At 36.5% G+C, this 15,275-nt stretch overlaps 3 protein-coding genes across 5 annotated transcripts in view; 2 read left to right on the forward strand and 1 right to left on the reverse strand.

The window, feature by feature from the left end:
• LOC131693166 (protein strawberry notch) overlaps positions 1–3,542 on the forward strand; it is a 60,350-nt gene extending 56,808 nt beyond the window's left edge. For all 3 annotated transcript variants that reach the window (XM_058980776.1, XM_058980777.1, XM_058980778.1), the window contains 3 exons: positions 755–893; positions 2,117–2,462; positions 2,654–3,542. In XM_058980776.1, the coding sequence (XP_058836759.1) occupies positions 755–893; positions 2,117–2,462; positions 2,654–2,899 (731 nt within the window). In that variant the 3' untranslated portion in view covers positions 2,900–3,542. The remainder of the gene's footprint in view (positions 1–754; positions 894–2,116; positions 2,463–2,653) is intronic.
• Positions 3,411–4,988, reverse strand: LOC131693168 (protein GUCD1). Its single transcript, XM_058980780.1, has 6 exons — positions 4,703–4,988; positions 4,474–4,636; positions 4,291–4,414; positions 4,040–4,227; positions 3,880–3,986; positions 3,411–3,715 (listed from the first exon to the last, which is right to left on the reverse strand). The coding sequence occupies exons 1-6, from the start codon at positions 4,707–4,709 to the stop codon at positions 3,621–3,623; spliced, it is 684 nt and encodes a 227-aa protein (XP_058836763.1). The 5' UTR covers positions 4,710–4,988; the 3' UTR covers positions 3,411–3,620.
• Positions 4,989–9,967: 4,979 nt separating this feature from the next.
• LOC131693167 (2-methoxy-6-polyprenyl-1,4-benzoquinol methylase, mitochondrial) lies at positions 9,968–14,406 on the forward strand. Its single transcript, XM_058980779.1, has 5 exons — positions 9,968–10,137; positions 10,197–10,689; positions 10,751–10,883; positions 10,939–11,027; positions 11,086–14,406. The coding sequence occupies exons 2-5, from the start codon at positions 10,247–10,249 to the stop codon at positions 11,297–11,299; spliced, it is 879 nt and encodes a 292-aa protein (XP_058836762.1). The 5' UTR covers positions 9,968–10,137; positions 10,197–10,246; the 3' UTR covers positions 11,300–14,406.
• The last annotated feature ends 869 nt before the right edge of the window (positions 14,407–15,275 follow it).

Genomic DNA, 15,275 nt, shown 5'->3' on the forward strand with positions numbered 1-15,275 from the left:
GACACATGTGTCTGCGGATCTGACAGTGAAACATCAGAGCTTCTGCTCTGCGAATGTAGTGCATTGATACAACGCAGTATTCGGTAAAGGAACATTGGAGCCTTTTGATATTTGGATTGCAAATCTCAAACAGGTAATAAAATTCATACGAAGTGGTTTGCCGAACTGGGAAGAGTGTGTATTTCAATAACGACAATCACTCATCAATAGTGATATGCCATAGTAGATAATACACTTAAATCAAGGAATACCATAATAGATCTAAATACTGGTCGCAGTGGCTCGTCTCCTACAAAAAAAACTTTTATGGTTCGTACGAAAAACTATTTTATGCGTCGATTAAAATAAAATCATATGAACTTACTTTTGTTTCTTTTAATTATTTCGTGAATATTAGGCTATTACTCAACCTATTCGGACGAATATTGGTTTTTATTATTCGGCGTATCGCATATTCGGTTCAATTCATATTCGGCAGATATTCGACCGAGCATATCTTCGGCGCATCTCTCTCTCTAGTTCTGACATTAGGATGCAAAATGCGAGAAACCTGCTTGCAGCAAAACAAAACAAAAGGATCATTTTCACCGAGAAAAATCAACATGTTCACGAAATAAATATGTTGCGGTGACCATAAAATGTGTGTCTCGAAAGACTAACTCGTGATCATTGAATATCTTTTTATTTCCAAATAAAATAGTTCTTTCGTGAATTTTGCTAGGAAACCGTACACTTAATATTCGTATTTTTTCAGATTTGGGAGCAGCAGGCGAAAACGTCACTCGTGTTAAAATTACTAAATTTATTAGGAAGCATTCGACCGGGGTAGCCCCGACCGAGTTGCACACTGTACAAGTGGAGCGTGGAATGATTTGGCAAGAGGCTATCGATAAGTAAGTACTATTTCTTGTTTTCCGGGAAAATCGACCTAGTTTGCGCGGTTCATTCAGTAGAATGTAATTTCTCGTACTGACTCAAAGCATATGTCACTCAAATTTAATCAGCTCTATTTAGATGCCATATATCCTATACCGAGTATGTTAAGAAATCCGGATGTTTTATTTAAGTTATTTGGAACGTCCAACATATTATAACATATTCCATTTTATTTTAATGTTATACCGGTGTCTTGTGAGAATATAATAGACGGCGAAAATGAATTCACCGTAAACTCAATATCCGCAAAACCGGGTAAACTAGTTAATCACACGGTACTACAAAGTAAAAATGATTGAATGTACTTTTAAAGTGATATAGTAAAGGTTGTAAGTCTGGTCAAATACAACCATTTTTGAGTGTTCTGGAAAGCAGAAAAAATTACCTTTCCAACGATATGCTATGCTATGTTCTTTTATTAAAAGTACTATGCGGTTTTGGGACAATAATATGAAAATTACCATTATTTTATTTCATTAAAAATATGAAAATTGCTCAACATTTTTATTAGAAAGCGTCTTTGTTTTAATAAAAATTTAAGGAGAACGACCTATTTATGATCAAAATCGGTTGAAAAATGACAGAGTTATTAATTTTTTCTAAATTAGAAAATTGCTCGCATGAACTTTTAAGGGGATTTATTCTTCTTTCCAAAACACTTAAAAAAAATTAAAACGGTTGAAAAATGATCCGCAAAAAAATTTTAGTGCCGAATGTTTCGAAAAATCGTTTTTTTGCTATACATCAAGATTTTGAGGGTATACAACATTTTTCATACATTGATTTGTGTTGCATTTAATGAGATCTACAGCCTATACTAGGTCTCTTGAAAAGTACAAAATCACTGTAGCACCGTGTTATAGCTTTGCTTGCAAAGTGTCGCCGCTTTCAATGGCATACATAAAATAAAATAATTGCCTCTGTCTAATGTTGAAAAAAGTTAAAATAGGTACACCACCACAATTAGTGCATTCGGGCGAACGTTGTTCGAGTAAATGATTCGGGCTAATGGGATTCGGGTAAATATTATATAATCATTTTATGACAGCCCCTATATACATGAGACAAGTATGCGTAGAACGGCAGTATATCTGAATGAAGAAAGTTGCAACTGGTGTCGGGAGTGTGACTAACACTGTTGTATGTTGCATCAGTAACCGCATGCTTTACTTTCTTTCAGATGGGCTGATTTGGGTAGCGAAACGGAAGGATTCTATCTGTCCAAGCAGGCCAGGAACGGCAAGCTCGCGGCAATTTTGGCCGTCGAAATAGAAAACACTGCTAGCACAAAGAAAAAGTCAAGCTTAAAGAGCAAGAAGGATATGATGTTCCAAATTTATCGACCCAACACGGGTCTGCAATTCAAGCATGAGTCACTGGACGAGTTGGAAAAGAAGTATAAGAAAGTTCTCATTGACGAAGCTGAAGCTCACTGGGGCCAGCAGTACGACGCTTCGGTGAATACGTGTTCCCACAGCTACTGGAAAGGAGTATGCCGATATGTGACGTTGGGGCAGGACTGTGAGGTAAACTTTGTTACAATCTAGACTGTTACCTCTATTTTTTGCATTATGGTGGATTGATTTTCAAACGAATACTTCAATTTGATTTCGGTATCGTGTTTTTGAGAATGCAAATCGAATTCGTGCGATAAAGCAATCCGTGGTAATGCATTATGTGGTTGATATGCTGAAAATCATTGGCTTCTTTGCTTCAGGTCGGACTACGAAGAAGAACATACTATGTGCTGTCTGGTTCGGTATTATCGGTGTGGTCACGGGTGGAAAACAGCTTGGCTTCTCGCGTTGGAAATCAAAACCGTATGCAAGTGATCCGACTAAAGACGACAGAAGGTGTCAAAATTGTTGGCACACTCATACCGAAGAACTGTGTTGAACACCTAATAAAGGATATGAGCAGCGATTCGGAAAAGGTCGAGGAGCAAACATTTGATTGTAAGTAATCCGGTTGAAACTATTATAGCAGAACCACCATATTTTATAGTTACACGTGATACTATCGTTAAGGGTCGGGTAAGTGTATAGATATTACTAGGCTGTTAAAATTATGAAAACCCAACGTCTCAAACGATCATAGATAAACAGCTGGCCACAGGACCGTTTTCAATCCGTACACCTTTAATAAATCGACTATCCACCTACTGTATAAACTGTATAACAACATAAAAATACAAACCAAACATTTCTTCAAGGCTATGTTTAGTCTCTACATAGCTGGGAAATGATAACAACATTTATATAAGTGTATGGGTGTGTGCGTTAAATAACCGCATAGTAAATGTCTATCAGTGTTCGATAGGCGCATTTAGGCTACCATCGAAACTCTCGTTGATATCTCTTTACGACGCAAAAAAAAACAAAACGCAAAAAAGTCTAAGAACGTTCAAATTATGTGAAATATGATTACATTCGTAAAAATGTGTTCGTTCGGTACAATGCATTAGAAGACATGTATATTATAATGTGACACATTTTAGGTTGTTCGTTTTAATCAGAATACAATGTACAAAGCAAATCAATAGAACTTAGGTATTAGGACTATTAAGGTAACGATGGCATAATAGCAAATAAACTCGTTGTAACGAATGCTATAGTTTACACTAATGATTAGAACAGCCGAAATTCTTATTCGAATGTATTCACTCCTGGTTTTTCAGTGATATATCACAAAAGTTTGTCGTAGATAAGAATTATGTCCTCGTCAGTTCCATTAGCTTTACGCGCTCGATCCATAGCATCGAAAGACATGAAGCATACTTCTGCAAGTGGGTAGTTGATAAATAAAGAATATCTTTCAACTCCGTGAATTGTAGATCAGTTTTACAAGAATCATTGGATTTTTCACATTTAAAAATCTTCAGCATATCGAAATTATGCAACTAAAAAACTGTTCTGCAATTACGGCAGTTGCGCTGAATCTTACTATCTTTAAAGGCAGGATTTCTGTACATGAATTTTTGAATTCGTTGGTCGTAGCCACAAAGTATAATGTAGTGGCCCATATAAGCCGATTTTAGTCCTAAACACGACCTGCAATAATTTAGTGTTAGTTGCTATGATTCGATCCTGTTTGATTTGTTTACCTGAGTTCCATTGACAGTTTATTTACTTTACAAAGATCGCAGTACAATAGAGAGGCGCTGGTAAGTAATATAATATTTCCATGACACCCTAAATGCTGTATTAGGTAATCATACGGCACGGATATAGTTTCTATAGAAATTCCACGAAAATTTGCATTTCGGAATTTTTCGTTGACTCGTATTTCATCCTGGACGACAAATAAAGGAAAAATTATTCAATTTGAACGAGGTATGCTTTTTAAGGCATTAACTTCATTGAAGCATTTATAATACTCCTTCCCAAGATGGGAGGGATTTGCACCGAAAGTTGTGGTGAGATATTTGTGCTTAATGCCGAAATCCTTGAGTAAGTAGCACAGGTCAATAGTCCAAGTGCTAAAATATAGGCAACCTTGGTATTTTATAGTGTTCGTGTAAAGCAGAATTATAGGAACCTCTCTCCAAAACCACCAGACCGGCAGATGTCCTTGAAATCGTTCAGAAACTGGCGTCTTTCGCTACGTCCCAGTAGCATGAAAATACAGGACAACCCGCAGTCCCAGTCAAAGCGCTGCCGGAAGTGAACCAGTGGATGCTCGATGAAATTGGGAAGAGTTTCTGAAAAAGCAGTCAGTCCAGTGAACAATGCAAAACTGCTGAAAAAACATGAATCACTACACACACCTTTCATTGTTACCTGCTGATGGTAGGTAATTTCTACTAACTCAGTTATCAATGGTTATCGACATGTGAGCAAAACATCTATCTTATCAAACTCAATATTCATGTCACAGCAAACGGACACCTAAGCATTATATTGATAACGCTTTTTCAACTTTTCCGTAATGAATGAGCAACAACGTGCCAGTACGATATAGAGAGCAAAAGCAGAACCAGTTACTTTACTTTTACTACAGTAATAAAGACGCTGGGACTCGCCATCCCTAACATTTGTTTACAATTTATCTGTCAGTGTCATTCCAATCGAACGCGAGCCCAAAACCTGCGCGTGATTTCGGCTACCGGAGAGTTGAAATCTAGAGAAAAATTTCAATAGGACGTAAGTAACATTGAGAGCCTCTCTTTGTTTACTTTCTCTTTCGTTTATTACGACGTCATTACAACACTTTGCACTAATTTTCCAGTACATATCGAAAGCCGACGGTTTTTACTACAATATTACGCAAAGAGTAGAGTAGAAAATGTTAAAATGGCCGAGTAATGAACAGAAGAGAAAGACCCCAAAGAGAATCTCTCATAGTCACTTACGTCCTATTGAAAATTTTCTCTAGAAATATCTGCTCGCAGCGCCAGGTGGCGAAAAGTGAAAATCGTGAATGCCATTACAATAGACCTTTCTCGTCCGACCTAACCCCCTTTTTTCTTATTTTTATTCAAAAGACTACACATTTTTAAGAATATTGCCGTTGAAATGAGACTATTTGGAGCTATCGTGATTTTTTAATGATTTTTTTAAATTTGAAAAATGCAAGAATGTTGAGTATTTTTTTCACCTTTGCAAGAATGGTGGGACTCAAAATGTGTGTTTGGGCAACACTGTTTTGAATATTTTTGCTTGAGTTCCTGGCAACGCGGCAAATGAAGTGGTGAGTCGCGGTACAAAGTTCATTGGTTATGTAAACAAACTAAAGTGAACCTCTCGGTGGAGAACATTGCATGATAATGTTTAACCTCACTTTTTTGACAGTTCAGAGAGATTGTTTACATGGTCTTGGAAGTTTTGTTGATTCGATCACAGTATGAGAAACTTGGTTTGGTTCGCTGCCAAATATTAACACTTTCCAAACAAGCTCGCTCAGCTGTAATTTTTTATTTGATGTCGGCATCATACATTGTTCCGTTAAATTTAACATTTTTACTTTTCTTGTACATGATTCATTGAAGAAGGAATTTCTAGCCAAACATTTGAAAAAGGCCTACTGCCAAATGCAAATAAATCGAATTTTCATGTTCTCTATTAAAATCCTGGGACAGAACCTGTGGATAGATGTTTTCTGTTTCTTTTTTTCTGTTCATTTTATCTCTTGTCTTGCATAGCCACTCTTTCTTACTCACATATTTTAAATGGACTGGCTACATTTGACAGTTCCCTCTGACAGCATTTGACGGTTCCCTTTGGCTGCATTTGACAGCTCCCCCTGGCTGCAATTGACATTAGGTTTTTCGTATCCACACACCCCGTCCCAGTTAAAAACTATCTATCTGGCCATGTACATAAACATAACGCAACAATGGATTATGAAGAATTTTGATAATGATTTTATAACAAATTATAAAAGGGCCCGGCTGATATAAAAGTCCTAACTAGCAATACACTTATTATAAAATGATTATAAAGGATTATTGTAACTGATTCCAAAAGGATTATAAAGGCAGTGAAATACGTACTCAATGAATTAAGGGAGTGTCTGAAACAATATGCACAATTAAACTAAATAAAACAGCATTAATTTTTTTTTAAATTATGGCAGGGACTTGGATTAAAGACTAAAATGTCAGCTACGGTTGGTGGTGTTACTGCAATCGGTTTGCCTTCGGCCACGTTGGACATTCGGCTAACAGGAATATTCAGCGATTCCGATTCGAAGGAAGCAGCGCCAGTAGCAGACTGCTTCGGTTCAGCAATACGCTCCGGTATCGGGCGAAGCTAACACTCCGGCAGGACGAAGGTTTCAACGAGGGGCTCAGGCATAAGTAGTAGAGTCCTTGCACTTACTGCGTGTCGAGTGGACAATTCCGACGAAACTACTGCCGCTCTCGCCAAGTTTGAATACCGTAATAAGTGCGACATCAGCGGTATAGTGCCAGGAATAGTCGAGAAGAGTGCCAGGACTGACTTGCCGAGAGCTACAAGATTAAATAGCAGGGCGTTTTTAAAGTGACCATAGTATAACCTAGAGGCTTTTGGGCAGATGATTTATTCAGCAGAATAAGATAGCAAAATTAGCCAAAACATAAGAGCGGGCTGCCGAAGTGAATCCACACACATCATCACCTACAGAGGCAAGCAATATTGAAACGCAGCGAAATTCCTCACAATGAATTGATCTCGTCAGATGAAATTTCAGAAAATACAATTTTCATAGCATAATTTATCCGACCGAAATTGTAGTCCTCAATTGAGAGAGCAGCTAGGAATTTTCTTTCGAAAGCTAGCAGCGGTTTCGCGTATCCTGCGCTAAGTAGAGAGTGTTTAGACAGATCTCCGAAGCATGCCTAGTTATTTCCTACCAATTTGAACAAGACAGCAGATGAAAGATAGCTTTATTGCGGTGCCAAAATGATGGCAACTCGGGATATAATACACGCAGCGAAATTTCACATGATTAAACCAACAAAATAAATTTTTGATATCAATCGACAGTCTATTTTTGATTCGAAACTCTTTGATTGTTCAATATACAATATTTTATTATTGAACTAACAATATTATGTTCATTCCAACCAAATTTTATTTAATTTTGGTTTTGACTAGTAGTAAATCAGTGTGTATTGAAAATGTTTGTGCGTGTTTACGGTGGTATTTTTCATTTCTTAATGAAAATTACAATTTATTAATAAAAACAAAAAGTACAAATTTTGGAATATCGATTTCAACAAATTTCGCAGCCCAGTTAAACCAAACGCAACACTGAGGTAAGTGTCAATATTAAAATGATTAATAACATTGGCAGTAACATAACCTTTGACACTTTCAGAACAACCTCAAAATGCAGAAAATTAATAACTGGCAAATGATCCTACAAAGTTTTTAAATTTACAGTAAATTTAAAAATAAAGCAATAAAATTATTGAATTTTATTTTATTAACAAACATCAACAGTACATATTTTCTTCTATATTCGTTGTATTTTCAACTGAATCACATTGTTGGACCAATCGTGTTCACAATATTAGATCAATAATATTGGCTATCGTTTCAACAATAATATTGTTGATTCAACCGATGATGTGATTGAAATCTAGAAACGTCAAAACCAGAATTTATTGTAGAAATAACAATATTACGGATTGAATCAAGTATTGAATATTATTAGCCCTGAGATAATAATAATTATTGTTGAGTTTAAACCAGAATATTGTTATATCTACAATTCATTTTTCTGCGTGTATAAATTTACATATAATTTCTCCTCCCTGATATTCTTCCAGAATGTATAATGCTCTGCATTCTTATCACTCCTATCAAATCCTTCTAACTCCTTATCGTCAGTACCGAGCACTGTTTTGCATTTGCCGGCTAAATCAACGACAATGTGATCATCGACGAAACTTTTGCTGTAATGGAACTTGAACACGATTAATAAATAATTCCATTCGAAAGCGATAACCTTGTTGTCCTCATGTTTGCAGCTATCATACGCTGGCAGGCATTCTGACCAATGGAAACGTTCTTCGATATGGGCATTGAACGAACAAAATCATTTCAACAACTTATCATCGACCGAATTCGTTACCTATACAGTTCAGGTATAAACTTCACCACCTAAAATGAGTAATAAATCGGATCATCTTGTTAGGACTTAACCCACGAGCAAACAAACAAATGTGTACAAATCCTTATCCATCATCCAGAAAGCAATCGTTTAATAGCCCAATACTTGATCTTGCGATTCAGCATATGTCACCGGGTATTACATCCAGCGCCGATTGGTCAATGTATGAACAAAGAGCATCGAAAGTATTCAAGTAATGTAAATTTTAAAAGTCCATGTATACAAGTCTTAGGTAAACAAGCACACTGAACTGTCAGAAAAGTGAGGTTATACATTTTCATACAATGCTCTATGTTTTTGACAGGTATATGAATGAATCATTTCAGCATCAGTGATGCCAGGTCCATTTAAACAATAGCCTGCAGTAAAAATATAAAAGTCTGCAGATTGCTACAAAAATCTTCAATAAATTTGACATAGAAATGTAGTATGTATATATTTTAAATGATCAAAAATGTTGAAAGCAGATGTATAAATTGGCTGGCATCGGCTTTGTTCTGCTAAATATTTGTAATCTGCAAAAGATCTGCAGTGAAAATGCAAAATCTGCAGATTTACTAATATATATGCAGATCTGGCATCCTTTTAGTATTCCCCACAGGAAATTCATCCAAATGGTGTAAAAATACGGGGAAGCAAGGCAAGATAGGTATTCAGAATATGGGGTTAAATGGGCAGCTTGCACTATTTTTTCAATAGTTAGAGGTACCAAATCATCGCGGCAATAGGCAGTAACGAATTAGGAATGAAAAAGGAAGCATCCTATCATATAAAAAATTTTGACGAGAAAGGTCTATTCCACAAACTTCTAGCATGAGCCTCAGACAAGCCGAAATTTGTTTTGCTCGTCGCACTTTATTGGCAATGGGGTGAATTATACGCTTTTTTGGCAATCAAGGCTTTATTGGCAGTGAAGATCCACTTCAGTATACTTCGTCAGAATTCAACGTCAGAACTCAGCACAGTCGTAATTCGCTAGCTGATCTCTTTTTAGACGGCGCCGATTGTTGGGTGGTAAGCGTGATCGCCACTTACAATAAGTTTTAGTGTTATGCTACAATACAAAAACAATAAACTTTAACATTTTTACAGTAAATTTCAATGTAAAATAGCTTTTACAGTGGAAAAGGGGGGTAGTTATGTATCTTAACATTAAAAAAATCAATTTTTCTCCATATATTTTTTTCTCGAAAACAGTAAAATTTAATGTGAATCTACTGTGAGAACTTGGCATTGAACAATGTTGAAACAATAATAACTATAATATTTATTATGTTATAATTGTTTGTAGGGTAAATGCTATTGTAAAATTCTATCCGGGCTGCGGTGTAGGAAATCACTGTTTGCGTTACTCGCCATTAGTAGCGCTGCGAGCAGATAGTTCTGATAGGTAAACTAGTCGGTAGGTGAAATCACGCATATCATGTAAAATGCAGACCTGTCTGCAAGTCTGGCATCGCTGTATGTGTAAAACCACCGACAACGCTGGATGCAAAACAAATAAATAAATAATCAGCTGTTTGAAGTTTTTGTCGATCTGTTCCGTTTTTTACTTGCTCGTTTAGTGTATTGGTTCTGAAGTATTAGGTTCTGTAGTACCTGGTTTGTGAAAATTGCCAAAAGAAATTTTCTGACTTGTTTATTGGATCTTACAATTTTAGCTTTATTTCGTGCCGTGTCGGTCGCATATCCGGTGCTGTGCTAATCAATCATGATAGGTTCCTTTCGCAGGATTCCAAACTTTTTACTAAAATTACCGTTTCGGATGACAGCTGTAGCTTACTCGGGAAACTCTCCATCAGCTCGAAATCAGGAAGCAGAGACGCATTTTGGATTTGAAACTGTAATGGAAAGTGAGAAGTGGCGGAAAGTTCATAACGTTTTCGCGGAAGTAGCTTCGTCGTATGACCTTATGAACGATGCTATGTCACTCGGAATTCATCGAATTTGGAAAGACATATTGATAGAAAAGCTCGCACCGGTAGCGGGAGGCAACAAGCTACTTGATATGGCGGGTGGAACGGGTGATATTGCTTTTCGCTATCTAAAATATTTAAACAATTTACCGTTTGATGTGGACCAGGCGACCAACCACGTTACTGTGTCGGATATTAACCAAAATATGTTGGATGTTGGACAGGAACGATTTGCTAAGTATGCTAAGTGATAAGTGATTTCAATTATACTGTTATTGATATTTTTGTAACATACGCAGAATGAATTTTAAACTTAACCAGTCCACTATAGATTGGGTTTGTGCTGATGCCGAGGAGCTTCCGTTCGATGATAATTCATACACGGCTTACACAATTGCGTTTGGCATAAGAAATGTTACCCACATTGAAAAGGTTGGCAGAGTTTATATCTAAGAAAAGTTATATCTTCTTTTAATTCTTCCAACAGGCACTATCGGAAGCACATCGAGTCCTGCGGCCAGGTGGCCGTTTTCTTTGTTTGGAATTCAGTTACGTAACTAACGATTATCTCAGATGGTATACTTTAAACACATTTTACCACAGAAAATATGATGGCATAAGGAATATTTTTTAGGTTCTATGATCAATACTCTTTTCAAGTAATTCCACCAATGGGTCAAATATTGGCAAGTCAGTGGCAACCTTATCAGTATTTGGTTGAGAGTATACGGAAGTTTCCCAAACAGGAGGCTTTTAAAACTTTGATCGAAGATGCAGGATTTAAGTGCGTTGAGTACGAGAACCTCACCGGTGGTGTTTGTGCAATACATTCTGGCTTTAAATTATGAATTTAAATGTATGGGTAGTAAAGAACTAGCAGGACTATCACGTTAGCTTGTAAAATGCCAAATGGTATTGATGCCAACGCGACTTTCACTATTTCTTTCGTGGTAGAGGAACATGAACCACCCATGCAGTCTCTCATTTGTTTGTGAGTGCAGACCTCGTGTAGAGCGTGAAGTTCAGTGCTACGCACAAAAGAAATGATGTTTGCTACCTTATGAACTGCCCATAATTGCAAGTCAGTCCCATGTTGCAAAACAAGCTGCAAAGAAAATGATTGAAATTTTTGATTGTTTTTTTTTCGAGTTTTTTATTGTAATACTTCTCAAATGAGTGTGATAAAATAACGTCTACCTTGTAGAAAACAGCACGAGACTCTTATGCGATTACTTTTTGTGATCGTTAAAAAAATAATCGCGTGCTGTAATCCCATGCCTAAGCATTATATTAGGAACCCATTATTGACATTACTGGAATTGAACGAAAATCCCGTCATTACTCGCCTTACACGATCATTAAATGTAACACTACTCCTCAATAAGGGCATTAATAACGACTCGTACTTATTGACTGCTGTTCTAACAGACATAACACTATGAGGAAATTCCACTAAAAATATCAATCCGCTCATTTTTTAACCCATTATAACCCAGCTATGTTAAAAATTTTGGTAATTTGTAAAATACTTCGTGAGCCCTCATATTATGCCGAATTAAGTATGGGAAAAATACAATAACCACTGTGTAACGTCTTGTTGCGAAAAAAATAACGTATGAAATTTCATACGCTGGGCTGATAGGGTATCAAAAAATCATTACAGAGAAAATTCGGCTAAAATCTTTATATTCAACATAAAATCGAATAATATCTTCAGATCATTCATTTAGCTTTTTTGAATGATTTTAACACTTATCTCCTTTCTCGTGCCGTTTCATCTCATGATTGGTTCGTAGCATTAAACCATCTTTCCTTCAAACTTTGTAATTATTTTAAGAAAAAGAACATTTTCTCACGAGAATTTACATAAAAAATATTCTGGGTGGAACCAGGTATGATTTGCTACGTATTAAGAAATTTCATACCTTGAACTGCCAGCAGAATTTTCGCAATTGTTTCACCAATTTCTTCCATTTTTTCGCACTGAGCCACATCTTTCACACCTCTCATGGCCATTCGTTCACAATTCGAAACAAGAATGAGTGATTTAGAAGAGAAATTTAATAATATGTATTGTTCATATTTTGGTTTGAATTTTGTCCAACTTTGACATTCGAAAACACAAAGGAATTTTAAAAAAAGATTATTGAGCATACACATTATAAACTATAGGGTATTAATTAACGTTCACAGAAGACCAGAAGTTATAAAACGCCTTTATTGTATAACAAGTATGATCCAGAAATGTGTTGTTTTTGTGTATGAAATTTCATACGCTAGGACATAATGGGTTAAATTCTCCGCCTTTTATACATGGTCCGAAACACTCATTTGCTATAGAGTATTACCCCTCAATCGTAATCTTCGTCTCAAGCTTGGGAACAATTTTTCACTAGTGGTAGTGATCTATCCCCCGCATGCTTGTTCAGTGGCGCCATAATCGCAAATGCGGCCACAGTCCCAACTACAAATGGCCTACGTTAAGCCAAACCACAGATAACAGACGTTTAGGCTAGAACAAAATTTCTTCAAAAACCTGTGTAAACTTTCAAATTGATAAACGTTGGAAATCCGTGTTTCACTATTGTCATCTGCGCAACTGTTTGCTACACGTGTTTGACAGCTGCACTCTAACTGCATTGTATCGATCACTGCGCCATCTGCAAACGTTTGCCAAACGTCTTTCAAACGTCTAATTTATTCGAAATTTCAGTAGCGGGTATTTACACATGATTCAAATCGAGCTTAAACGTCTGTTATCTGTGGCCAAACCAAACTGAGCGCCATATATTTTTTTTCTGTTATTGTTCATGTTAAAATGTGTTTTTAGTTAATTCACCATTAACATAGCAAGTTAAGGAACACTTATTTGCTTTCGTTTACTATTTGTGTTCCCAAAACTAAACAGATGTGGATGTTGCCAGTCCTATGTTGTATACGACAGCGTTTTTAGAACAAGTAATCTTAAAATGGCGCTTGGTCCTCTTTGGCTCAACACAGGCCAAATATATTTAAAATGACCGTTAAAGCGAACGATGCATTGTTTTCGAGTATTGTGTATGTGGTGTTGGTACAGACTAACAGACATAACACTCGAAAATAATGCTTCGCCCGCTTTAACGGTCATTTTAAATATATTTGTAGCTGGGACTGTGACCGCTTTTGAAATTATGGCGCCACTGACATATGAACAAGCGATTGGGGGATAGATCACTAGTGAAAAATTGTTCCCAAGCCTGAGGGGTAACCCACCTACAAATAAGTGTTTGGGATCGTGAATAAAAGGTGGAGCTAGTGTTCTGGGAAAATTGCCGGGCCGATATTTTTAAGGGAATTCTCTCATAGTGTTATGTCTGTTAGTCTGTGGTGTTGGTTTCATAGAGTACGATTCGGATAATAGTTTTTTTTAAAGAAGCCAACTTGGAAAAAAGACAAAGTAAATAATGAGAGAAAAAAAAGAAATACACAAAAAATTTATTTGTCGTATAAAGCAAAATAGGTCGTTTGTAGATACAGTAGAGAATATGAAAATTAAATTTCTAAAGATGATCAAATGATTATTAATTCAGTTCTGGGAATTAAGAGAATCTCTTTGAAAAAGCGTCGTTCAATGAAAAACCTTTTAGAGCTAAAGAAACAAAACAACTACAGTTGTACTTTAACAGCGCGTCGATTTTTTTTTCTCAGCGCTATTGGCTGTGTGAATACACCCCTGTAGAGAAAACCCGTTGGCGATGGACTCCAGACTGAAATTTTTTATGCTTAGGGATTTGTAGCTTGGAGACCTTGGATTTTGTTGGTTCCTAGAATTTAATAGCAACACGACGCATGCTTCAGGTGGTGGATAGAAGCGAAGGGAAACCCTGACGACTGGCAGATTGAATTATTTTTGCTGTCATGCAGACTGATGCAGTATCCTATGGTTGTTGGTTCATTACATATAATCTAAATTAAATATCATTTAATTTGCACAATGCATTAAAACTTAAGTCAATTAGCCAAAGTATTGGGATCATACTAATTTAAACACCAATCTAAAGTAAACATCATTCGATTGCACAATGTATTAATTTTAAAATTAGTTAAACTATCCAAAGTATTGGGATCATACTAATTTAAACACCAATCTAAAGTAAACATCATTCGATTGCACAATGTATTAATTTTAAAATTAGTTAAACTATCCAAAGTATTGAAACCATATCAAGTCAAATGTTCAAAATCTTCCTAGTAATCTTGAAGAACCCCCATCCACGCGAACCAAACCGTCAAATAAGTGGATATGTTTCCAAATATAAGCAACTTTAAACACGTCCCTTCTGTTTTTTCTTCAACTTCATTGGTTTATTGTTTTACTTCTATTAGTTTGCTTTTCCACTACTGATGTGTACCAAAAAAATTTCAGTTAATTTATGCGCTTCTACTTAACCTCTTTTCATTTATTTAGCATGTTATATTTCCTTTTATTACTATATCTTACATAAATACTAACACTCATCAACACAATCAATTCCATAAGCTTTCATATACACTCACAATATCTCGTTCAAAACGTACAAGCGCCGCTAGCCTTCGCGATAACACAAACCGGGTCACAAACGCGAACATGCAATTGCAATCATCCACACATACTTACACCCGCGATCTCGTCAACAACCCACAGCGCACGCGATCGTGCTCGGGTTATCGACAGTGGTGCTTCACGGTACATGACGGGGAATCGGAAGTTCTTCACTGGAGCAAACTGGTGGTTCGAGCGTGATATTGGCCGATGGCGAGCGAGGCGAAGTAGCTGGCACGGGCCGTGGAATAATCGTTGGTCAC

The sequence above is a fragment of the Topomyia yanbarensis genome, chromosome 3, assembly GCF_030247195.1.
Source record: "Topomyia yanbarensis strain Yona2022 chromosome 3, ASM3024719v1, whole genome shotgun sequence".
Lineage (NCBI taxonomy): Eukaryota > Metazoa > Arthropoda > Insecta > Diptera > Culicidae > Topomyia > Topomyia yanbarensis.